This window comes from Herpailurus yagouaroundi, unplaced genomic scaffold, assembly GCF_014898765.1.
Source record: "Herpailurus yagouaroundi ecotype Mexico unplaced genomic scaffold, PumYag 203, whole genome shotgun sequence".
NCBI lineage: Eukaryota > Metazoa > Chordata > Mammalia > Carnivora > Felidae > Herpailurus > Herpailurus yagouaroundi.
Window position 1 is genome coordinate 31,491,374 of NW_024412434.1, and position 24,250 is coordinate 31,515,623.

At 53.8% G+C, this 24,250-nt stretch overlaps 2 protein-coding genes and 1 pseudogene across 3 annotated transcripts in view; 2 read left to right on the forward strand and 1 right to left on the reverse strand.

Moving 5' to 3' along the window:
* PITRM1 (pitrilysin metallopeptidase 1) overlaps positions 1-18,740 on the forward strand; it is a 44,983-nt gene extending 26,243 nt beyond the window's left edge. For both annotated transcript variants that reach the window (XM_040451558.1, XM_040451559.1), the window contains 14 exons: positions 5,750-5,888; positions 10,013-10,129; positions 10,774-10,906; positions 11,924-12,044; positions 12,147-12,223; positions 12,476-12,641; positions 12,890-12,990; positions 14,576-14,696; positions 15,370-15,441; positions 15,874-15,986; positions 16,899-17,024; positions 17,679-17,824; positions 18,125-18,227; positions 18,324-18,740. In XM_040451558.1, coding sequence (XP_040307492.1) covers positions 5,750-5,888; positions 10,013-10,129; positions 10,774-10,906; positions 11,924-12,044; positions 12,147-12,223; positions 12,476-12,641; positions 12,890-12,990; positions 14,576-14,696; positions 15,370-15,441; positions 15,874-15,986; positions 16,899-17,024; positions 17,679-17,824; positions 18,125-18,227; positions 18,324-18,417 — 1,629 coding nt within the window. In that variant the 3' untranslated portion in view covers positions 18,418-18,740. The remainder of the gene's footprint in view (positions 1-5,749; positions 5,889-10,012; positions 10,130-10,773; positions 10,907-11,923; positions 12,045-12,146; positions 12,224-12,475; positions 12,642-12,889; positions 12,991-14,575; positions 14,697-15,369; positions 15,442-15,873; positions 15,987-16,898; positions 17,025-17,678; positions 17,825-18,124; positions 18,228-18,323) is intronic.
* Positions 7,368-7,536, forward strand: LOC121014952 (uncharacterized; annotated as a pseudogene).
* An 802-nt stretch (positions 18,741-19,542) lies between the features above and the next one.
* On the reverse strand, positions 19,543-23,894 carry LOC121014894 (ATP-dependent 6-phosphofructokinase, platelet type-like). The gene is made up of 3 exons (XM_040451562.1): positions 23,793-23,894; positions 20,211-20,313; positions 19,543-19,950 (listed from the first exon to the last, which is right to left on the reverse strand). Exons 1-3 carry the CDS (start codon positions 23,833-23,835, stop codon positions 19,803-19,805), a joined length of 294 nt encoding a protein of 97 aa, XP_040307496.1. The 5' UTR covers positions 23,836-23,894; the 3' UTR covers positions 19,543-19,802.
* Positions 23,895-24,250: the final 356 nt, after the last annotated feature.

Consider the following 24,250-nt stretch of genomic DNA (forward strand, 5'->3'; position numbering starts at 1 on the left):
AAATGAGTCTCTTGCAGGCAGCATGTCGATGGGTCTTATTTTTTTTTTTTTTTTTACTCATTCTGTCACCCTGTTTCTTTTGATCGGAATGTTTAGTCCGTTCACATTCAGAGTAACTATGGGGACACCTGGGTGGTTCAGTCCGTTAAGTGTCCAATTCTTGATTTCATCTCATGTCCATGATCTCGTAGTCGTGAGATCGAGCTCTGCATCGGGCAAGCCTGTTTGAGATCTTTCTCTCTGTCTTTCTCTCTGCTCGTTCTATACTTGCGCACACATACACACGTTCTCCGGAAAAAAAAAAAAAAAATCAAAGTAATTATTGATAGGTGATGTGGGAAACAGAGGCAAATGACAAATTAAATGTCCTTACTGCCTATAGTCCATTGACCATCTTTGACACAGGCAGAGTGACCTCCCTCTGCTGCCTCGACAGTGACACTTTGCTAAAGGGCAAAAGGCAATCGAAGCTTAACATTATCCTGACCTCCAGGATCCTGTGAGTCTACTTTAACATATAAAAATTACTTTGAAAACTTCCTTTATCTCTGCCAAATATATGCTAGCAATCATTCCCCAAGCACATGGCTCACTGATGTACATCTCTAGGGTCTCATGACCAAGGTTTACTAAACAGTAATAAATGATCTTTTCCTAACAGTAGCTAGTCCCCTCAGGGTCCTGGAAACCTTGTTTCCAAAATACCTTGGAGGTTTGTGCTGTCCCTGATCCCCTCCCAACCTGAAGGTAGTCAGTCACCCGTCACAACCCCGGTGGAGCTTTCCGCCCTATGGGTCCCACCCTGGGCTTTAATAAACCAACTTTTTGCACCAAACACACCTCATGAATTCTTTCTTGGCCATCGGCTTCAAACCCCAACATTTTCTACATCAATAGGTGTGTACTTCTATTTTGTTACTTGTTTTGTGGTCGTTTCCATAGATTTTCTCTGATCCTTTCTTCTCGTGCTTTCATGGTGTGTTGACTTCCTTTAGTGATATACTTGGATTCCTTTTTGTGTTTGCGTATCTATTACTGGTTTTTGACTTGTGGTTACCATTCAGCTTGTGTATAACATTTTCTCCATTCAGCAGTCTATATTAAGTTGACTCATCACTTAAATATGAACCCATTCTTTAACATCTCTTTCCCTCACATTTTAAGTATGTGGTGTTGCACCTCTTTTTTTTTTTTTTTTAATTTTTTTTAACGTTTATTTATTTTTTTTGGGACAGAGAGAGACAGAACTTGAACGGGGGAGGGGCAGAGAGAGAGGGAGACACAGAATCGGAAACAGGCTCCAGGCTCCGAGCCATCAGCCCAGAGCCCGACGCGGGGCTCGAACTCACGGACCGCGAGATCGTGACCTGGCTGAAGTCGGCCGCTTAACCGACTGCGCCACCCAGGCGCCCCATGGCGTTGCACCTCTTTTTATTTTATGAATCCCTTGACTGATTTTTGCACAAACACTTGTTTTTACTGCATTTGTGTTTTTTACTTTTCATAATTGCACTTGGAGTCCCCTTTAATATTTAATATTTAATATCTCTTTGCAGGGTTGGCTTAGTGGTCATGAACTTTTTTAGTTTTCATTTTCTGAGAAACTCTTGATCTCTCCTTCTGTTCTGAACGATAGCCTTGCTAGATAGAGCATTCTTGGCTGCAGAGTTTTCTTCTTTCAACTGTGAATATATCATTCCACTCCCTTCGGGCCTGTAAAGTTTCTGCTGAAAAATCCATTGATAGCCTTGTGGGGATGTCCCTTGTGTGTAATGTCTTTTCTCTTGCTGCTTTTGAGATTTTTTTTCTTTATCACTACTTAATGCCATTTTAATGACTGTGTATCTTGGTGTGGACCTCCTCGGGTTGATTTTGGGTCAGAGGGGCATCTTTGTGCCTCCTGGATCTGTCATCTGTTAACGTCCCCAGATTAGGGAAGTTTTCAGCTACTATTTCTTCAAATAAATTTTCTGCCCCTTTTCTGTCTCTTCTTTTGGGATCCCTATACTCTGTTGGATGGGAGTCACCGAGTTCCCTAAGATTATTCTCAGTTTGCGTAATTTTTTCCCCTCTCCTGTTTATCTTGGTTACTTTCCATTACTCTGTCTTCCAGGTCACTAATTCGGTCCTATGCTTCATCTAGTCTGCTGTTTATTCCATCAGTTGTATTTTTTATTTTATCTGTTTCACTTTTGTCTCTAGCTGTGGTTTGGTCCTTTCTTTTCATTTGGGATATATTCCTCTGTCTCCTCATTTCGTCCAACTTTCTGTATCTGTTTCCGTGTGTTTAGAAAGTGAGCTACTTGTCTTGCTCTTAACAGTAGTGGCCTTATGAAGATGCCCTGTTGTGCCTGGCAGTGCAGTGTCCCCTGCTCCGCAGGGCCTGGCACTTCAGGGGGTGTCTCCTAGGTGAGTTGTGTGCCCTGCTGTTGGGCCCTGTCCTCTTCTTCCTTCGGTCTGCTTGTCTGCAGAGGCTCTCTCTGCCTTGTGGGCAGTGTTTGTTCGCCAGCAGGTGTGGGGCACGATAGAACAAGATATGCAGTGGTCTGCTTGAAGAATGAGTCCTTCCCCTGCTGCCACTGGAACTGAGGTCCTTCAAAACACGTGGGTCGGAGATGTGGTGTTGGCAGGGTTTGTGCCAGTCTTCTGGGGGAGGAGCCCACAGTGCCAGGACTGAGGCGAGTGTGACTAGGAAGAACAGATCCCTGGAAGCATGGGGGAGGCGTGGCTTGGTGCAAGCCAGTTTCATAAAGAGTGTCAGTGTGCTGCTGATTCCCATAGGTGGCCATTGTTTGTGCTGGGGATGGGAAAGGAAAATGGTACCGGTCACGTCCCTTGTTCCTGGAGGGGTCTCCCTTGATCCCTGTGTCTCTGGGCCTCGCTGTGAGTCGATCACTCTCCTTCCTATCTGCCCCTGACGTTTCTCAAAGTGCTGTATTTGCAAAGACTTTTTGGTGTGCTATCTCTTTAAAGGTGGGAACTCCACTTACTAACATCTTCTCATGCTGATTTTTAGAATTACAGGTTTCGGGTGGTGCCTGGGTGGCTTAGGTGGTTGAGTGTCCCAACTCTTGATTTCAGCTCAGGTCACGATCTCACGGTTCGTGAGATTGAGCTCTGCTTCAGGCTCTGTGCTGACAGTATGGAGCCTGCTTGGGATTCTTTCTCTCTCTCCCTCTCTCTCTTCCCCTCCCCTGCTCATGCACTCTCTCTCTCTCAAAATAAATAAACATAAAAAAAAAAAAAAAGAATTACAGGCTTCAGGTGCCTGGGTGGCTCAGTCAGTTGAGTATCCCAACTCTTGAATTTGGCTCAGGTCATGATCCCAGGCTCATGGGATCAAGCCCCATGTTGGGCTCCATGCTGAGCATGGGCCCTGCTTAAGATATTCTCTCTCCCTCTCTCTGCCCCTCCCCTGCTTGCACACACTCTCGCTCTGTCTCTCAAATAAAAAATATTTTAAAAAAATAAAAAAAATTCCAGGCTTTATGCCCCACTAGGTGTAAGAACTGACAATTCTGCCAGAGTCCAGGTCGTTTTCTGGGTTATGTGCACTGATGTGGGTGTTTTTTCCTTGTGTCCCTGGGACCAAGTGAGCTTACAGTCCTCCTCCTCCGCCATCCGACCTCATGCTGTTTTGATGACTACAGTTTTGGAGTAAATCTTGAGATCTAGGATTCTATGTCCAGCTTTGTTCTTTCTCAAAATCGCTTTGGCTGTTTGGGGTCTTTGGGGTTCCGTAAACGTTACAGGATTATTCTAGTTCTGTGGAAAATGCTGTTGGTGGTTTGATAGGGATTACACTGAATCTGTAGAGTGCTTTGTAGTGTAGGCATTTACCGGTGTGATTTCTTCCAGTCCGTGAGCATGGTGTGTCTTTTCTGTGTGTGTCGTCTGCAGTTTCCTTCATCAGTGTTTCCGAGTTTGCAGAGCACAGGTCTTTCGACTTTTTGCTTAGGCTTATTTCTGCGTACTGTTCTTTTTGGTGCACTTCTAAATGGAACTGTTTTCTTAATTTCTCTTTCTACTACCTTTGTATTGGTGTATAAAAACACCCAATATCTATGTATTAATTTTCTGAATTCGTTTATTCTCACAGTGTTTTTGGTGGACTCTTTAGGGTTTTCTTTGTATGGTATCATGTCATCTACACACAGTGACAGTTTTACTTCGTCCTGCCTGATTTAGATGCCTTTATATTTCTTGTCCGATGGCTACAGCCGGGACTTCAGGACTGTGTTGAATGAAAGTGGTGACAGTGGACATCCTTGTCTTGTTCTTGATCTTGGAGCAGAAGCTCTCAGTTTTTCCCCTTTGAGTGTGATGTCAGCCCTTGGTGTGCCATGCATGGCCTTCGTCGTGCTCAGCTGTGTTCCCTCTAACTCCACTTTGTTGATACTTTTTATCACGAACATATGTTGAATTTTGTCAGATGCTTTTTCTGCCTCTATCAGCGAGTAATCATTTTAATGTTGGTGTTGAATGTGCTTTGCTGATGATTTATTGATGATTTTGCATCTGTGTCTATCAGGGATACTGGCCTCCTGTTTTCTTTTATGTAGTGCCTTCTGGAGTAGTCTGAGGAACCTAGATGTTAACTCTTTAAACGTTTGGTAGAATTCACCTGGGTGAAGCCTTGACTTTTGTCGAGAATACAACAGTCCCTTAAACGTGTGGGTATTTTGGTCTTTATGATGGATTCTTTTGATGCTTGCTCATTTGTTTGCATTGCTTTAGGGCATTGTACTTGGTGTGTGTTCCGTGGAAGATGACCATGAATGTGGTGGGACTTAGAAGGCTTCACCATGGGGCTTGGACTGTTGTGTAGTGAAGGGTCGCTCGGTTGTGCACTGTGCACATATTATGGGCACATATTTTGGACGTAGGGCATAGGTCGGCCACTCGACCTGCCATCTGTTACTACAGGTTACTTTGTTTTTTTTTGTTTTTTTGTTTTTTTAATTTTTTTTCAACATTTATTTATTTTTGGGACAGAGAGAGACAGAGCATGAATGGGGGGAGGGGCAGAGAGAGAGGGAGACACAGAATCGGAAACAGGCTCCAGGCTCCGAGCCATCAGCCCAGCGCCCGACGCGGGGCTCGAACTCCCGGACCGCGAGATCGTGACCTGGCTGAAGTCGGACGCTTAACCGACTGCGCCACCCAGGCGCCCCGACTACAGGTTACTTTGTATAAAGTTTGTATTGTAGTGCGGTTCTCTCTCCTCTCTGTAGTGCTACAGACAGGTGTGCTGTGTGTGTGTGTGTTGTTGAGTGAGAGACGCACATTAATCTAACATTTTTACATTAGGTGGATATTTACTTTGTCCTCATAATTGACAAAATCCTGAAGAATTTAGTTCTAACCTTTAAGAAGTCTAGATAAACATTACATTAGTTTCTTCAGTTCTTTTTGATTTAGACTAAAGTCAAAGATTTATAATGTCCAAATGTGCAAGTAAGGTATAAAGAGAATGTTCAACATCGATAGGTTCCTGGTTTAGACCTAGTAACCGTAACAGTAAGCACCCAGTAGTGAGAAGAACAGCGTGTGTGAGGGTGACGGCTGGGGTCTCACGCGGCTCGTGCACTTTCCGTAGGGCCACCTTTGAGCTATGTTCTATCGTCATGGCTATTTAAAACGGGTGGTGCACCTGCCGGCCCATGGAATGGCGCTAGCGGCTCGTCAGCAGGGTGGCCTCCAGTGACACTTGTTTCAGCTTCTCTTTTTGTTGCTGTGCCTTTTGCAGAATAATCCGCATAAGCTGACTTTGTTGATGAAACCCGATGACAAGTATTTTGAGAAACAAACACAGAAGGAGACAGAAAAACTGAAGCAAAAGATCGACTGTCTTTCCCCGAAAGACAAGAAGCAGATCTATGAAAAAGGTCAGATGTTTAGTTTCGTCCTAATTCCCTAGCCTTCCCCCAACCCCAGTGAACTTTGTGAAACGAGAGGATAGTTGGAGGCAAGTATCATTTGAACTAACACGTATTTATTGGGCACCGACAAAGGTCACAGTTGGATGCGATGGCTTCAACCCCAGTAGGATCGCCCTGTTCTCAGAAGCTTCATCCTGTGGGTGAGGAAAGGAGGAGCGCTAGAGAGGAAAGGCACCGTGGTCCGCCCCCCACACACACCCCGTGACCCACGGTCACCCGAGGGCTGGGAGCGATTCTGCTTGTGCGTTGTCAGAGCTGTGTCATGGTGCCTGCATCTGTCATGTCTTTCACCCACAGCACAAGGACGCATTTGGAGAGAGCCAGACACCGCGTTCACGTAACCTTTTTTTCAGTTCATTGTTGTCACTGCTCTGTGTCGCCATCAGTTGTTGTCACTCTTGCTGTGCCGACTTTATGAATTGAACTTGATTATGCGTACGTATATACAGGGTTTGGCCCTATCGATGGTTTCAGGCATCCACTGGGGAGTTCAGAACATACTCCCCCCGGTCGTGACACACGGCGGGGGGCCGGGTGGCGCAGGCCTGGGTGCAGACAGAGACGGGTACCTAATCCCTTCCTGGGCTAAACACACCGTAAGGCCCAGTGGTCTCCTCCACATGATGTGCCCAAAAGAAACGATAGCACATGTCCACACAAACTGGAAACCGCTCACATTTCCATCAGCCCGGTATATCTGTGCAGTGACAACACTGTTCAGCCACAAAGAGGAGCAGAGTACGATGCGCTTCATAGTGACGAGAGCCTCAAAAGCATTGTGCTAAGTGAAGTTAGCCAGGCCGAAACAGTGCCTGCTGCCCAGTGAGTCATTCACATGAAACTGTAGAAGCGGTGAAACTATACTGACAGAAGGCGTGTGAGCCCGGGGGTTGCCTGCAGGGAGCCAGGAGGGAACTTTTTGGGGGTGGAAATGATACCGCAATGTGATGATTATACAACTTTACGCGTTTGTAGAATTTATTGAATTGTATCTTTAAACCTGTGGGTTTTGGTGTAGGTAAATTACACGAATAAATAAAGTCTGTCAGAATAGATCTGCAGCACACAGGGACACGGCCACCCCGCCAGGATAGCAGTTGGCTGGGATCACGTGAGGGATTATCAGGTTTATCGGGCAGCGGAGTTGGCTTTAGGTAGGAAGTCAGTAACGCTAAGGTTCAGATGATTTAGTCTATCTAGTAAAGGTAATTTGAGCATGTAAGTTGTTACTCTTTACCTTGGAGTTCTGGTTTCTGGTTTTTGCATACGGCTCTTTTAAGCTCTTCATGAATGTAGCCAGCTAATTGTGAGTAATCGTAAACGGAGCTCGCTAATTGTGAGTAATATAATAATAATTCCTTCTGTTTTATGAGTGCTGGTCGTCAAGTTCCGTCTTCCTTTTTTAAACTGAGGTGTAATTAATTGATTGCTTCTTGGCCTTTTGGCTGAGGTCAGCTGTACTGTCTGTTCTGATACGTTTAACATCTGATATGTTCTCTGTCCGAGGACAGTCTTCTAAATGGATTTATTAATAAGTTCATAAGGAAGAGATACAGCTGGTACAGCATTATTTTAGCTTCAGGATATAGCAGTGAGTTGACATTTGTACATCTTGCAAAATGATAACAGGGCAGCTAGTCAGCATTGTCCCCACACGGTTGCAATTTGTCTTTCGTGGGATGAGAACTCGTGACGTCTGTTGTCTTAGCCACTTTCACACATGCAGCACAGCGTTCTCACCTACAGTCCCCGTGCTGTGCGGTCCGTGCCGTGACTTTAGACTGTAAGTTTGTACCTTTTGACCCTTTCACCCATCCCTCACACGCCTCCCACCAACCTCTGGCATCCACCAGTCTGTCGGCGCTGCGAGCTTGGCGTTTGCTTTTTCAGATGCCACGTGTGCGTGAGGTCACAAGGTGTCTGTCTTTCTCCGCCTCATTTCACTTGGCATGATGCCCTCTGTATCGTCCTACACGGCAAGAGTTCATCCTCTGTTTACGACTGAATATAATCCATTGTACGTATGACCACATCTTCCCCCATCGATGGACTCCCAGGTGGTTCCCTTATCTTGGCTGTCGTGGACAACATTAACGGACGTGGGGGTACAGACACCTTTCAAGCGAGAGTTTGTTTTCTTTAGTTAAATGCCCGGCGGCAGAATTGCTCGATCCTGTGATGGAATGGGACCTCCGTCTGGTTTCCGCGGCGGCTGCCCCGCGCTCCGTCCACCGGCGGTGCCCGAGGCTCCCCGTTGTCCGCACCCTCACCAGCCCGCGCTTCTGGTCTTCCTGATTCTGGCCACTCTGACAGGTCGTGGTGGTTTTGATTTGCATTTCCCTGGTGGTTGTGACGTTGAGCATCTTCTCGTTTTGGCCTGTCGGCCTTCTGGATGACTCCTCTGGGGAAACGTCTGTTCACATCCCCTGCCCACTTTCAATCAGGTTATTCAGGCTTTTTTGCTGCTGAATTGTAGAAGTTCTCATATATTTGGCTATTAACCCCTTATCACATGTAATTTGCAAATATTTTCTCCCATTCCGTACTGCTTTTCGTTTTGTGATAGTTTGCTGTGAAGAAGCTTTTAGTTTGCTGCAGCCCCACCCGTTTTCCACTTCCGATGAAAGCCCTTTGCGGCCCGGAGCGTAATCGTAGGCCTGAGCAACAGGACCTGGTACATTCCTTGAGTCGCCAGACTTCTTGGCCTGGCCGCCGAAATGTGCTCGGTTCCAAGAAAACCCACGTGCTCTGGTCCACACTCGCATGGGAGCGGATGGAGGCCCACGTTACGGAAACGTGTTTTTCGCTTGCAGATCACCGCGCAGTTCCGTTAAGTGTGACACGGTGCTGGGGCACGTGAGGGGTCTTTCTGGCCAGTACGTCCCGGGTGTGGACTGCAGCCCGAGGGGTCTGTGCGTCCGAGTTTACTCTGTAGAGGAGCGCGGTGGGAACGGTGGGGCGGGAGACTGACTTGGAACGGTCTTCCAGTTTGGGGCGTCTGCGTCACCGGTCACGTGCCTTGGCCCCGCCGTCGGGAGCCTGTCACCTGGCAGAGGACGGGCTGCCGGAGAGTTCTGTGCTGACCCCGGGCCCTCTGGGAGAGCAGGTGCTGAGGTGAGGGTGCCGCCCAGGACCAGGGGGCCCTAGGCCTGGACGGGGCAGGCTCCTGAGCTCCCGCCTGCACGCCCAGGTGACGTGGAGGGGCAGGGTGGGGGAGTCAGCCCACAGCTGGTGGGGGCCTGGCAGTCTGCAGGAAGCCGCCAAGAGCCCACTCCTTGGCGTCTCCCGGAGTGAGGGCTGTGGGCCAGCCTCGGCAACGGTGCTGTGCCGGGGATGGGCCCCCACGGGACAGGCTGGCAGTCTGCTGTCAGGTGTCGGGACCTCGGAGGTAGATGCGGAGGCCAGGTCCACTCAGCTCCTCGGACGCGCGAGAAATGAAGCTGTTTGTTTGACAGAACTGGAGACCGTGCAGTGTTTTTCCCTCGTGCACCGTTGCAGACTCTGCGCCGAGCCTCTGGGGTTCCCGCCTTGACGGGCTGCGAGGTTCTGTGACTCCGGAAGGAGGGGCCTCTCCCCTCTTTGGGGAGCTGTGAGAGGTCAGGCCGAGAAAATGTCTGCTGGAGCATTTGCAGAACGTGCAAAACCCGTGGTTGCACACGCACCGTGCTGAGGCTGGCACGGCTGAAAGGAGACAAAGCAAGTGCGAAAGTTACGAAATTCCGGTCCAGCAAGGAATGGGTTGGAGGTCTGAAAGCAGTGGGCTGAGGATTCAGGCTCTAGTACAGTCTGTTGGGGTGGAGAGGAGCCCGAGCAAGCCCAGCCCGGCCCTCAGCACAGCAGTGGCCCCAGCACAGCTCTCCGTTCACGTCGTGGGCAGGAGGGCACTTAGGAAAGCTCGGCCTCCCGGGCAGGCTGTCGTGCCGAGTTGGGTTTGCTCGGCAACGGCAGAGCTGGCAAGCCGCGGTGCCCCGGGTGGCTGCCATCCTTGAGGGCTGGCCCGAGCGCAGGCGAGCGGGTCGTCAGACCTCCCAGCTCCTGCCCTGATTGCTCGTCACTCTGCGTGGTTCTAGGTCTGGAATTACAGACTCAGCAGAGCAAAGCTCAGGACACGTCTTGCCTGCCAGCGCTCAAGGTGTCGGACATTGAGCCCACCATCCCGCTCACGCACCTGGAGGTGGCCCTGGCAGGTCAGCGGGAGGCTCGGTCTTGTTTCTGTGTCCACGCCGGCACCCTCGTGCCCAGCCAGCCCCGTCCGGGGGAGGTGGCCGGCCGCGTGGGGAGCTGGAGCGCGTGGCCGTGCTGGGAGTGGGGGTGTGGGGGGGGTGGCGATGCCCCCTGCCGGCTCCTTCCCGTCTCGCCCACTTTGCCGCTTGTGGGCAAGTGGGGGCACGTGCCTGAGGAGCCCACACGTGGGCTGTGTCACTCGGGTCATGGGATCGCCTTGGTCTTGAGAAGCACCCTCGCTTCCGCTTTGTCTTAACGCGGCTCCTTGTGTTTACCACCACCGGGTAGTGTGTGTGCACATAAGTGGACGAGGCCTCTGGGAAGCGGGGTTAACGTCCCCCACGTCTTCACCGTGGGACGGGGGGCACATGGGACGGGCAAGGGAGCGGGGTCGGGTGTTGCCAGCCAGCCCCCCCGAGACCGCGCCGACGGCCGCACGCGGGGGGGGGGGGGGGGGGCGGTGGGCAGGGCAGCCGCAGGGCCCGAGGAACGCCCCTTCCGTCCGGGCCTGGCCGGGGGTGTGGGTGTCCTCGGTGGGGAGCATTTGAGGAGGGCATACCGAAGAGTGAGGAGGTGACTGAGAAGTGGGCTGCTTGTGCCCCCGCAGCCGGCGAGACCCCCGTGCAGTACTGCGCCCAGCCCACCAACGGCGTGGTGTACTTCAGAGCGTTTTGCAGCCTGCACACCCTTCCCGAGGAGCTCCGGCCCTACGTGCCCCTCTTCTGCAGCGTCCTCACCAAGTAAGAGCCTGGGGTGGGTCTCTGCACGGACGCGCAGCTGCTGTGTCTCGGTGCGTCGGCGATCACCTTTTAGCGAGTCGTTTTAGTTTGGAAAAGCCCTAGTGCTTTTGCGAAAACAACGGTGTCCTGATCAGAAAACGTCCTCACGTCGGCCACGTAGGCGTGGGGTGACCCGGAGAGGCCATGTGGCCTCCACTGAGCTGTGTGACGCCATGACCCCTGGTAGAGCGGGCGTCCGGGTGGATTTGAGATCATGGCAGGCCGCACGTGGCCCCACGGCCCGCTCCTCTTCTGGGTCTCCGTGGCTGGCCGTGGCGGGGCCGCAGCTCCGTGTCCGTGTGCCGGGACACCAGGGGGATGGAACCCCGTAGCAAGTAGGCTGGTGCCCCGTCACACACGTGGGCTTCATGTCCCGTGCACCCTAGCAGAGGTCATGGGAAGGCACCTCCGACCTTTGCGGCGTTCTTGCCCTTGCTTGAACACAGCCCCCCGACTTGTCCTTCACGGCACAGCCGTTTCTGGGGGGCCTCACGGGTGTCACCGTGGCCTCCGGCCTCTCTTACCTTGGGAGCTAGGGTTAGGCTGTTTCTTGCAAAAGCATCACCCGTGCCGAGAGGACTTCTTTTCTTAAAAGCTCACAGAGGCCGGTTCTCCAGATCTCCTTTCTGAGACCAAACACTTGAGCAGATGAAATCTGGGCCAGAACGTTTTAGAAGCAGAGAGAACAGGAAGCATTAAGAACGTGGGAAGCTCGGCCTTGCAAAGCAGGGCTTGGGGTTCCGCGCTTAGTGCCGGGCGGTGGCCGCCCGTGGGCCGGGCGGGCGGGATGCCGCTGACGGGAGTCCCCGCACACGTCGTGTCCGCCTGGAATGGGGCGCGAGCGGTGGGCAGGTGTGGTTAGGGGCGTGGACGCGGGTCGCCGGAGGCTGTGGCCACGGTCGTGCCAGCGGCTCACAGCGGAGGGTGACACGGCCCAGACCACACCGGCGGTGGGGGAACCCTTCTTTGCTCTGACAGGCTGGGCTGCGGCCTTCTGGACTACAGACAGCAGGCTCAGCAGATCGAGCTGAAAACGGGGGGCATGGCCGCGTCGCCCCACGTGATCCCTGATGGCACGCACCTGGACGTGTACGAGCAGGTAGCGGTTCCCTCTGCGTCACTGGGCGCTCCGCGGCGTTGCTCCAGCGTGTTCTTTGTCCCTGAAATTAAGTCGTCGTTTCTTCCTTTTTGCGTGGCTTAGGGTGTGCTGTTTTCATCCTTCTGCCTCGATAGAAACCTGCCCGACATGATGCAGCTGTGGAGGGAGATATTCCACAGGTAACTGTCTGTAAAGACCTTCCTCCCGGGGCTAGATCAGGGGGCTGAGTCTCCAGTGTTGTGAAAGCAGGAGTTGTTACTCGTTTGTCGTTTGTGGTTTCTGCCTGCATCCTAGTTGTCATTCCTGTGGACGTGTACAATTTCTGACGGTGTTCGCATCGTCTGGAAACCGACATTTAATGAACTCTCCGGATCTCAAAAGGGGTGTGGCCGGGTCTCCAGGAACTGAATACGTTTTTATTTTCCCCGAAGCCCACGCTTTGAAGAAGAAGAATATTTCCGAGTGTTGGTTACGATGTCCGCTCAAGAGCTGTCCAACGGAGTGCCTGACTCGGGGCATCTGTACGCGATGGTCCGAGCCGGCAGGACCCTGACGCCGGCGGGGGACCTGCAGGAGACCTTCAGCGGGATGGACCAGGTGACTCACCGGCCGGGGCCTCCAGCGCTGGTGCCGGACTGTTGTGTCCCAGGAGAGCTAACTCCAGCCGATCGCATTTTACAGGGAAAGATTCCTGTAATTGACCTCCTTCCCCCCCACCCCCCACCCCCAAGCCTGGCCGGCGAGTCCCACACACGGCACGGCCAGGTTCTCGAGTCGGGGTTTGGCTTCCGGATGGGCACGGGTGCCTGGGGGCCCGCGTGCAGGTGTGGCTTTCTCCGGCTCAGGTGAAGCTGATGAAGAGGATGATGGGCATGAGCGACATCGGGCAGGTCCTGAGGAAGCTGCCTCGCATCACGAAGCACGTGCTGAACCGTGACAACATGAGGTGGGGCTCCCGCCGGCTTCGTGGCAGTCCTCCTCCCGCTCTCCCCGTTCCCCAAAGTGCGGCCGTCAGACGTGTCTCCCTCGAGGCGGCAGCACGAACCTGCCTTCCGCTCGGCAGTCGCATTCTAACCCTCACGCCCTCTGATAACCAAGAACGTGTTCTTCACGGGAGAAACATATTTGAGAATAATAACAGCTGTGGAGGGTGGGGAGGAAGCAAGCTAATTTAACCCAACAACTGCAAAGTAGAGTTCTTGCACACGTTTAGTTACGGTGGTTCCACAAGTAAAACCGCACATGCTCCATAAGCAAGCAGTCGGTGAGCCCGAGGGAAGGTCCGCTCGCTCGAGACCAGAGTGAACACGCAGCGTCTCTCGTGAGAACAGGTGCCTGATGGGATGAGGGAAGCCGTGGCACCCGTGACTGTCAGTCGGCCCTGAGCCCTCAGGTCCGTGAGCGTGAAGGGAATTTTAAAATGACTGACGGTGTATGTTTGGCATCTCACTGTCAAGGACACAGATCTAGATTAGCCTCTAGTCTTTCTAGAGCTCCCCAGTGTCTTCCCCTTTGGTCCTCAGGAATCACGGCAGGTTCTCCCCGACCACTGGGAAGACAGTTGTCCTCAAAAAAAATTGTTTTCATGTTTATTTACCTTTGAGAGAGAGAGAAAGAGCACAAGCAAGGGAGGGGCAGAGAGAGAGAGGGAGAAACAGAATCCGAAGCAGCTCCAGGCTCCGAGCTGTCGGCACAGCGCCTGACGCGGGGCTCGAACCCATGAACCATGAGAATCATGACCTGAGCCAAAGTCGGACACTTAAACCGACTGAGCCACCCAGGCATCCCTGGGAGGGCAGGTGTCTTAAGCACTGTGACCACTCGGACCTTCTGTTTCCTTCTCCATAAAACACTGCTTCGTGTATTTATGGCAGGGAATGAACGACTGTGTGCGAAGCAGTCGGTGTAGCGTCTGGAACAGTTAGCACCGATCTGGGTGTACCTACAGTTAGAGACAGGAACTCGGGGGCTAGGGTCCAAAGGAAAAGAGGGACAACATCTGTGGTCTGTGCCGTTCAAGCAACCGGTACGTGATAGCAGGGTTTGTGACGCCGTGGAATGGAGGAGACTTGTGTGAGAATAGTTTTGGAGAGCATGGTAATTCCTTGGCAACTTAAACTTCTCCGCTTTAATGACCGGTGCATGTTTTCAAATTGATTTTCCTCCGAGACAGTAATTTAGGTTTTCCACCTTCAGATAACGTAAGCCCTTGGCAGATGGCGATACGTTGTGTGTTCTCCTTAAGGGACAAGGACACAGTTCAGTCAGTGTCAGGCGTGTGGCCACTGTGTCCTGACGGCTGGTCCCCACCTGCAGCACTGAAATAACGGGGGAGCCTTTTTGGAGAAGACGGCTCTATTGCTTTTGTATTTGGCTACTGTTTCTCTTTAACAGTTCAGACATTATTTGGTACAAAAAGTAAATACGTAGTATTCACTCCTTTGTGTCGTTCATACAAAACGTGATGAATTAGTAAAAGTGTTTTATGTTTTCAGTAAAGCTCTCCTACGTATATATGGCTTTTTGAACAGATGCTCCGTGAATGCTATGCCTCAGCAGATGTCTCTGGCAGAAAAAGAGGTCGAAAAGTTTGTTCGAAACGTTGGTCGGAGTAAGGCGGAGTGGAAGCCAGGGCACCTGTCCGTGGTCGAGGTGAGCCCTTGCCGGGCATGGGCCCCAGTGCTTACATCTGCGGCCGCCCCCATCATGTCCCGTTGAGGGGAGGGAGCAGAGGACAGCAGGGTTAAGTAGCTTGCCCAGTGTCAACCCAGGTGAGAGCTTAATTCAAACCCCACCGTCCGGCCTTCCATCCTGCGTTCCCTTCTTGTCACGTGGGCCTTTGCGGTGGGCGCTTTCCTGATGCGGAAAAGCAGTGGGTTTGAGAGCCTCTGTGCTAGCGGGAGAGCAGCCAGAAACCCTCCTGCTCAGGCGGGTCTCCCGGCTGCTGGCAAGGCCCCTCAAGGGGACTCTGTATCGCGCGGACGTTTGTCCCGGCCTCCCAGGCAGAGGCCAGTCTGCTCTGTTAGCTTGCAGAGTGCATCTTCGTGCGGGGAAGGGTGACCATCCACAGGCTTTGCAGACAGGACTCTGCCCCCCCTCCGCTGTGTCCCTGTGCCCGTTCCCCGGTCAGGACTGGTCGGCCTGTCTTCCAGCGACAGCCTTGCCTCTCCCTGAGGCTCTGAGAACCTGCAGACATTACACTGGTTTAAAACACTTAGCATGTGTGCCCTCACGCCTGTCACTGGCTCTGAATTTTCGTGACCAGACCTGAAGTGTATCAGGTGAGTTTGGGGGCTTTCTCACTTCTCTTGGAAACTATTTTCAGAAACCCGCCCCCAGTGGGTCCAGTGGAAGCACTCACATTAGCGGCCCCCGAGTCCTAAGGAAGCTGATCACGGTAAGTTCACACGGCCCCTGTCACCTGGGAGGAGCAGTGCGGCTTGTGCGTGCCCTGCTGGTGTGGGGGACACGTCCCGGGGGCCTTGTGCTCCTGTGGCGTCCCGGTCGGCCGCCTTCACCTCGAACTGTGCGGTCGGCGCTGCGGCCCCTCCCACGCTGCCTTAGGGGCTGTGACGGTGGTGTGGTTCATCACAGATACGAAGACTTAACGTGTGTCTGGGGACGAATGCAAAGACGGGGTCACGCAGCAGGCTGGGTAGAGACCACGTAGGAGGGAATGCTCCTAGTTGAGGAACTACGTGTTCCTTGGGTCGGGGTTGGGATATTTCATCGTAAAGCAAGAAGCTGTGAGGAGCGACGGGGGTCAGCGCCCTGCCCTTGGCCGTGAGCCTGCAAGTGGGAGCCAGCACGGCCATGCCTGTCCCCTCAGGACCCCACCTTCAAACCACACCAGATGAAGACACACTTCCTGCTCCCCTTCCCCGTGAACCACGTGGGCGAATGCGTGAGGACCGCCCCCTACATGGACCCGGACCACGCCAGGTGCGGGGCCGGGGAGGGCCCAGGAGGGCGCAGGGCTGCTGCTGGGCTCGAGGGAGAGGGGGGTCTACGTTCGTAGGAACGGAACTTGTGCTCTGTACACTAAGCCACGCAGACCAGGCAACGCAGTTCTACTCTTAAGTACATTTAAAGCACGAACGTGTCGTAAGCACTCCTGGGGAGGAGGAGTATCGTTTTCCCCCTTCCTTTGTATTTTACAGTTTTCCACCTGTGAACTTGTGTTCCTTATATCACACAGAATATTTGACAATACATGGGGGTGAACCCCCGGTCCCTGCTGGGATGCGGGGAGCCCGTCTGCCCAGGTCTGGCCCGGAGCGCCCACGAGGCGAGCACCTCCCCCACCGCCGTCCGGAGGGGCACCCGTTCACTCCTCCAGTTAACGTGTGGAGGGCTGGGGGGCTCCGGGCGTGGCCGCTCTCTGTCCTGTGAGGATGCCTGCTGGAAGCTTCCAGCTCTCTCCGCCAGGACGTGAGCCCCCAACAGGAATGTGGGACCCACCGGTAGAACTCGCTCTGTTGGAGTGTTTTCTCAGGGAGGGTCCCCGCAGAAACGTACCGAAGAGCTCCCCGTGTTTCGGGAGAGAGCGAGAGAGAGGGCAGGTGGGGGTTTAGATGAACGAGGGTCTGTCCGTGTGCCCGAGCGATGAGGTTCGGGGCCTCACCCGATGAGACCTTCAGTGCCCCCTGGGCGCTGTCCCAAGTCGAGAGGGGCGCCACCACCCCTGTCCCCACCTCTCCCCGCAGCCCCCGTTTGAAAACTCGTGTCCGATTTTTCTCCCCGTGTGTGTTCTCGGCCTTAGAGAAGGGGACGGCGTAGCGTGTGTCACTGTTAAGTGAGAGCCTTCTGGTGGGAAGGGTGCGGTTGTAACACGCGGTCTTTGATCCATCTCAGCCTCAAGGTCCTCGCGCGTCTCGTGACGGCCAAGTTCTTGCACACAGAAATCCGAGAGAAGGGCGGCGCTTACGGCGCAGGCGCTAGACTCGGCCGCGACGGGATGTTCACGTTTTATTCCTACCGGTGAGTGGGCCCCGCGCTCCCCGCCACCGGCCCCGCTCACCACCCGAGGGCTGCGTGTACGCGCGGCGGGCGAGTTTCCCCTTGTTTCTCGCTTCTTGGATGCAAAACCACGCCCAGCAGTGTCCTCTGGGTTGTTCGTGTCTAGGAGACGCAGTAGTGACGGGAAACATTTTGGCTTAAATACTGCGATTACCCGAGACCAAGATTTAGTTGCCGAGGACAGGAGCTGAGAGCTTTCCGGGCTCCCAGCGATCCCAGAGGCCCGGTGTGGGTGCCGGGCGTGGAGCTGTCGTGCCCTGACTTGCTCCCGCCCTTTCCTTAGACCAGTTCCTGAGTTTCTGCGGACCCGAGTTAGAAATCCGCTGGAAGGAGGAGTTTGCCGCCCCCGCCTCCCCCAGGTCCCGAGGGGCCTCAAGGACTTGTTGTGCGCAGAGCGGGGAGGGCTCCCCGGCTGTCCTTGCAGACTGGCCCGCTTACGGCTGCTTATGAGGACATTCTGGGTGCTCCTTAAGGAACTGAGGGGCTTTATCCAGCCATCCTCAGCGGGTCTGGTCCGCGTGAGCCTTCTTCCCTGTCCACGTGGTTTCCTCTGTTTGTGAAATCAGAGGGTGTAAGGGTGAAGGGGCGAACGCGTGAGTCTCTCTGGCCTCCTAGGGACCCGCATTCGACAGAAACGCTCCAGTCTTTTGCGAAGGCCGTCGACTGGGCTAAGGCTGGGCGATTCACACAGCAGGACATCGACGAGGCCAAGCTCTCCGTCTTCGCCTCCGTGGACGCCCCTGTGCCTCCTTCAGACAGAGGTATTTGCTGTTCCTGACGGACACGGTCTGAGCTCTGCCAGGTCCCCGCCTCCTCGGTGACACACACGCTCGGGCAGGGTCTGGGGGCTCCATCACTCCAGGGCTTGAGTGGCCTGAGGCCCAGGGGTGCGGGGGAGAGGTGCCAGAGGGGCACCCCTCCGCAGCGTGGCTTCCGCCCCTGGCGGGGGGAGAGGCTTTGCGGGAAGGGGCCATGCAACAGCTTGACCTTTGCTGCAAGAGTGTCCACCGGGTGCCCTTGGAGCAGGTCAGCGTGGGAACTGGCTTTTCTGATGCCCGCAGGGCTGGACCACTTCCTGTACGGCCTCTCGGACGAGCTGAAGCAGGTGCACCGGGAGCAGCTCTTTGCCGTCAGCCACGACAGTCTCGTCGCCGTGAGCGACAAGTAAGTGCCGCGTGACGAGTGTCCGGAGCCTGCGGCCCGCGAAGGCTCGCGTGCGGGAACGGCCCTGACCCTGACCTACCCCCACCCCCCCTCCAGGTACCTCGGCGTCGGGAGGGGCACACGTGGCCTGGCCCTGCTCGGACCGGAGAACGCAAAAATCGCTAAGGACCCGTCATGGATAGTCAGATAACACGTCTGTGCTCGGGACTGGGATGGGATGACAGGCAGGCATGGCCCTTGAAGGGAAGCCTGAGCTAATTTAACTTGAAAGGTGGGAAAGTTACTGTCCCTCCCTCCCCCACCCCATCTTGGTCATGTGTCACTCTTGTGTGGCCGGTCAGACCAAACTCCTCCCTTAGAAGGAAAGAGATGATCATGATGGTGTATTCAGTGTTAGAGACACACAGATTATAACTCAGAGTTTCTCATCGTCTAAGTGCTTATTTTACCTACAAATCATGGAGTATTTATTTTAAAAATTTAAAAATAAAGGGCAACTCTGATTCACCCGTACTTTCTTTAGTCATTATTTTAAATGACCTTTTGCTACAGGAGCTCCTGGGGCCCTTATTAAAAAATAAGTGAACAGAGGTATCCAACGTGCACTGATGTGTGAACCAGTGTGGTCACAGCCAGGCCCCGTGGAAAAGTCTGGAACAGATGGGTGATACCCAGGGCGGCCTGGTAAGCATTACCCTTCTCCCACCGTCTCCCGTGTTGCTCACTGTGCATATTTCAGACAGAAAGCGCGCTCGGTGCTGGTCCCCGTCTGCCTCTCCGCCCCTCAGCAGATCTCCGGACGATGCCTTTCCTGCATTCGGGTCTGTAGCCCGGGTCATTTCACGTCTCTAGACGACAGAACAGGCAGGAATGCTTTTCACTGAACACAGATGTGAGGTGACCATCTTACTGCCCTCAGGGAAGCAGGGCCGTCCCCGTCCCTCTGCCTGTGACGGCCCACAGCCCCGAGCGTGGGTCCCACCGGACACTGACTTGCTTCTTCGGTAGGAGAACCTTGGCGTCAGTGTGCGGCTGGGAATGAAGTCCGCTGTGTGAGCTCACCTCGTTCTGAAGACACATTCCCAGTTTCTATCACTTACTCCAACGTGTGGAGTCACTTTGGGACTTGGGCCACCTCCACGCACCTGGCAAGTGTACCGTGTGTCAAAGCGGCATCTCTGTTGCCCGCGATGACTCGGAACGTGCACTGATCCCTGTCAAAACACTCCGTCAATACCTGCCCGTAAAACTGCCGACAAAACCTTTATCCTGAGGATTTAAGTGCCTACCTAAAAAACTCAATTGAGTCCCATGGTTGGAGTTTTAGCCAAACGTTTAATTCTACTGGATACACATGTTTGAAAGCGAGAAACAGTAGGAGACGCAGCAGACAAGTCGTGCTGGAGCCTTGGGGTCCGCGGGGAGAGGGAGACAGGACGGGGGGGGCTCTGTGACCGGGTGTTAATGTCAGCAGAACTCACGCGAAGTGCCGATAAATAACTTAAGTGTTACAAAAACTGGCAGTAAACGGGAAGTCGGAAGCAGCGCCAGCCAGGCGGTGCGGGCCGGCGGCGTCTAGATGGCGGCAGGCTCCTCGTGGCCTCGGTGGTGCACGTGCTCCAGCTGGCCGGGGTCGGACACCTCGTAGCTGGCCTTGTACTTGGCCAGGATCTTCATGAGCGGCCGCAGCTTCAGCCACCACTGCTCCTTGGGGATCCGGTGCCTGTGGACGGGAGGAAGCGGCCGTGAGGACTGCCCGCGCCAGCCGAGGCGGCCCAGGGAGGGGTGGACGATCGAGCAGTTTCACGAGGTACGCAACACCGTTTTATACGCTCCTAGAAATCCTGCCGCTTCTACGTCTTGTGTTAATTCCTGAGTCACTTGCGATAACGAGTTACTGACCTTGACCCCAGCAGCGGCGTCCCTCTGTCGCTCACACTTCTAAGGGCAGTGAGGTTTACACGCGCTGTTTTATTTACTTACTCAAAGTCTGTTTCCTTCTTCAGTTGTGCCACAGGTTGGAAAAGGAGGTTTCTTTTGCTTATTCCCAGCACGCAAATGCAATCATCGGTCATAAACCTTTTTCCTGTAAAATAAGGGGTGTCAGAGCAAATGATCTGCACGCTGAGGACAGAAGGAGCAGCGAGGAAGGAGGGGAGGGGTGCGGGGCAGAGACCCGATGCCTGGTGCCCCCACCCCACCTCTGAGCAGAGGCAAGGCCCCCGATCTCTCCCAGGGCTTTTGACGAGGTGGGACAAGTCCTGGGGGACCACCGCACACGACTGTGCCAGGGGCGGAGGGCAGAGATGAGAAAGTGTCTGGGTGGAGGCGTGGCCTCCTCGCACACTCAACCCGAGCGGTGCCGTTACCTGCACTAAGTGATCCGCCCCCAGAATGCAGAGCCCGGAAAGGAGCGCCCTAAGAGTTGAGACTGAGTGTCTCCCTAAATGCTGGAATCAGAACACTGGCGCCAACTGCAGAACGAGCCGGCCTCGGTGAAATGTTACGGGAGGCAGAGGTTCACGAGCGCACCTACGAGACCAGCTAGAAGTTAAGGGCATGAGCGTCCTTAGGGAACTGGGAAAAGAAGACCCCAAACAAGAAATGTACGAAACCGGCGGTCGTGGAAAGAACCAAAGCCCGTGGCGGTTCTTTGAGACCAAAACCAGGCTGGATGCATTTGCATTACTAGTTCTTAGACGTTGCTAATAAACGCAGAGATCTAGTCAGCCCCGGTCAGGAAAACGGGGTGAGGACAGGCACTGACACAAGTAACCAGCATCTGCAGGAAAAGGGGGTTATGAGCGCCACAGGCACCCGAAAATTCCTAGAATAGAGCTTCCAGAACAGATTAAAGACAGCAGGAGCAGCTCTGTAAACGTCAGGGAAACCGTGCTCCACTCTCCCTATGAAGGAAGCAGGAGGCTTGAGGGGGCGGGGTCTCAGCCCTCCAGAAAGCAGGGCAAAACTCCCGTCTCCCCGATTTCCGCAGGGAGCCCCCACACCCCTAGACCTCCTACGACAGAGCAGGCTGGCACCCCGCACCTGCCGGGGACAGGACAGCGGTAAATCACCTAAGGGAAAGGCCATCACAGGATATTGCACACCGGCCTGTGCGGGGCCAGGGAGCAGGAAACCAGGTGCAGAAAAGGCACGCGACCACCTCGGTCTACACAAAAGTGTGTGCAGCTACCCTGCTTTTATGAAAGACCAAACATTTTATGAAAGACCAAACATTTTTTCTTTTACAAAAAACATGACAAAAAGTTCAAAGAGCATTGAGCTTTGTTTTGCAGGGAGTGGGCAGGGGCAGTGAGACTGGTGCCACTGGGCGCCTTCCCTGGGACCCGCACACGAGACCCGCACACCAGCCACGCGAGCCTTGAGCTGTGTGTCCTCTGGGCTTCACCTCAATTTCTTTCGTGCACCCTTAGCAGCGTGTGTGTCCTAAGTGGTCGGGCGGGGGGGGTGGGGTGGGGGGTGGGGGGTCTAGGGATGCTCAGGAATTTTCTGGCATAAGTGAATCGTTTCTTCACTTTATACCATTTTGGCTTACGAGATGGTTTCATAAGATACGAAAAAGGCAAAGTATCCTTTTGTGACCAAACGAACACGTAGTGAACACCAGTAGCCTCAAGTATCGGAAGTTTACCAAAGACCAACAGCAAACGCTAACTGCAGAGAGACCTCAGAGGACAGGGATGCTTCGTCAAGGAGCACTGACAGTGTCCCCTGTTCTCACTGGGGCCGAGGCCTCGGCAGGAATCCCGCCATCAGAGCAGCTCTTCAGAGTTCTCTGGAGTAAAACGCACACCCGCGAGTGTAAGGTTGTATGCACATGGAAAGATGTCCATGGATGTGAAAGACAGATCCACGATCTAAGAGTGTGTAAAACATTACTGATCATATGCTCCGTTTACAACAACTGTATTTCTATATGTCAGCAATTCGTAAAAAACAAAACAAAAAAAAAAAACCTTACATTTTTTTTAAATATCAAGAAGTTAGGAGTAAACTTAGCAGAAGATATGTAAGATCTTTATGCTTTAATAAGAGATAAGGGGTGCCTGGAGGGCTCCGTCGGTTGGGCGTCTGTGGCCCAGGTCATGATCTCACGGCTCGTGAGGTCGAGCCCCACGTCGGGCTCTGTGCTGACAGCTCAGACCCTGGAACCTGCTTCGGATTTTGTGTCTCTCTCTCTGACCCTCCCCCGTTCATGCTCTGTGTCAAAAATAAACGTTAAAAAAATTTTTTTTAATGTCAAGTCTACCTGCAAATTCTTGATTACATGTAATTCTCTCAAAAAACCCCACATGGGTTTTGGCGGGCGCTAACAATCGGCTTCTATTTCTGTGCCAGCTCACAAGGCCACGAATGGCTGGAAAGTGGAAGGAGGACCGGCTTATCCGTAATTGTTCATAAACCTGAACGCTGCAGGGGTCAGTAACCCAGTGCCCCACGGTGACTCCAGTAGCCCACGGATGGTCCCGGTAAGTTTGCACATAGCTGGTCTGTGATGGAGACTAGACACTTTGCACATGGCACCCACGTGACTCTCCACATGAAAATGAACTCAGACCTGACGCTTCCTATCAACTCCAGCGGATCAAACACATTGACATAGAAGGATGCTTTAGAAAAAAAAGCTCAAATCGTAAAGGAAAAAGTATACCGGCTGCAAAAAGATTCGGAGGACTTCGTTAAGAAACGAGAGTACTGAAAGACCCCACAGAACAGCAAGACCTTGAGGTAAACATGAGGGAACCTGGCATTTCCTTCATCGCTTTGGAAGGTCGCCTCAACGCCACAGCAAAGCTGCCTCGCACCCACATCACACCAGTCGTCCGAAAGTGACGGGGAAATCGCACACCGCGAGGGTGAGCCTGTGGCTGGTGAGCACGTCTCCCCTGCCGGACCATGCAAGCCAGCGGGCCCCGGGGGCAGGGGCAGGGTTCCAGCACCGGAACCCCAGACACGCGCACACCCACGCGGCAAATCTCCAAACCCTAACGCGACATCAGAGGGCCACGCACGCTGTGGGCTTATATGCGCTAAACTACGAGAGCCTTTGAAGGTTTCGTGCCAAGTGGCGGGACTCCAGGAAAGAATGGTTCTGCGATCCTGAGGCCTCCCCCTGGTGGGAGGGAGTGGACCGTGCGGGAAGGACACACTCGGGCTTTGAAGGCGCAAACGGCCCAGGCATCTGCCAGTTCCTGGTTTTCGCCGAAAAGAACGGTCACGAGTGAATCCAGGTCTCAGGTGTGCTAAGTACAAGCCAGATCAGTGTCGGAGGCACAAGGGAGGGTCAGGTGCTGGGGCCTGCCACCGCAGCCCAGCGTGTGCGCGGCTCTCCTTGGCTGTGGCGGAGGGACGCCACGCGGTCACTTGAGCATCTCCGCCACTCCCCGGCAGGGGACCGCATGGATTCGGACACCCCTGGTCACAACCCCGAGGCCAGATGGCTAGCGGGGAGTGTCGCACGCGGCTCGAGGCGGGACGAACCGAAGCAGGAGAGGCGCCCCCCTCCCCCGCGCGGGGTTCCGCCCTCCCGCCGGCACTCGGTACCTTTCCCCTGAGCCTCCTTTAGCTTTGTGCTGATCCACTGCATGGCTCTGGCGGAGATCTTGGTTCCAAAGTTTCTGTCAAACGGTGAAGGCGCTCCACCCTGTCGGTCAGAGTCACAGGAAACCTCATTTTAAAACCGCCGTGAGAGCCGCGAGTATTGAGCAAAACGGACATCGTGTTTTCAGGAGACTGTGTAAGCAGCAGTTCTGGGGGTTTCTGTTTTGCTTTTGCAAGTTTTTATCTCCTTGTGTGTAGTCGGGGCCTGTAGCCGGAGCCCAGCCTGTGAGGCGGCACCCCAGTACTCGCCCCACCCCAGCCTGGGCTGCGCAACCCGGGCTTCCTTATTAGAATCTTCTTTCAGGATTCCTTAATCGTATTTGGGGATGGGGAGCGGGTCACGGTTTCCTTTAAGAATGTGATCCCCTACTGTGGGCCAGTAGCGTCCACGAAAATACACA

Excerpts from the sequence above, each read along its gene's own strand:
- LOC121014894 (XM_040451562.1), bottom strand. The coding sequence starts at position 23,835 with ATGCAGTGGATCAGCACAAAGCTAAAGGAGGCTCAGGGGAAAG. Across the intron at positions 20,314-23,792 it reads AAAGGAGGCTCAGGGGAAAG|GAAAAAGGTTTATGACCGAT; the intron begins GTACCGAGTGCC and ends CTTATTTTACAG. Across the intron at positions 19,951-20,210 it reads AAGAAGGAAACAGACTTTGA|GCACCGGATCCCCAAGGAGC; the intron begins GTAAGTAAATAA and ends TCCCGTCCACAG.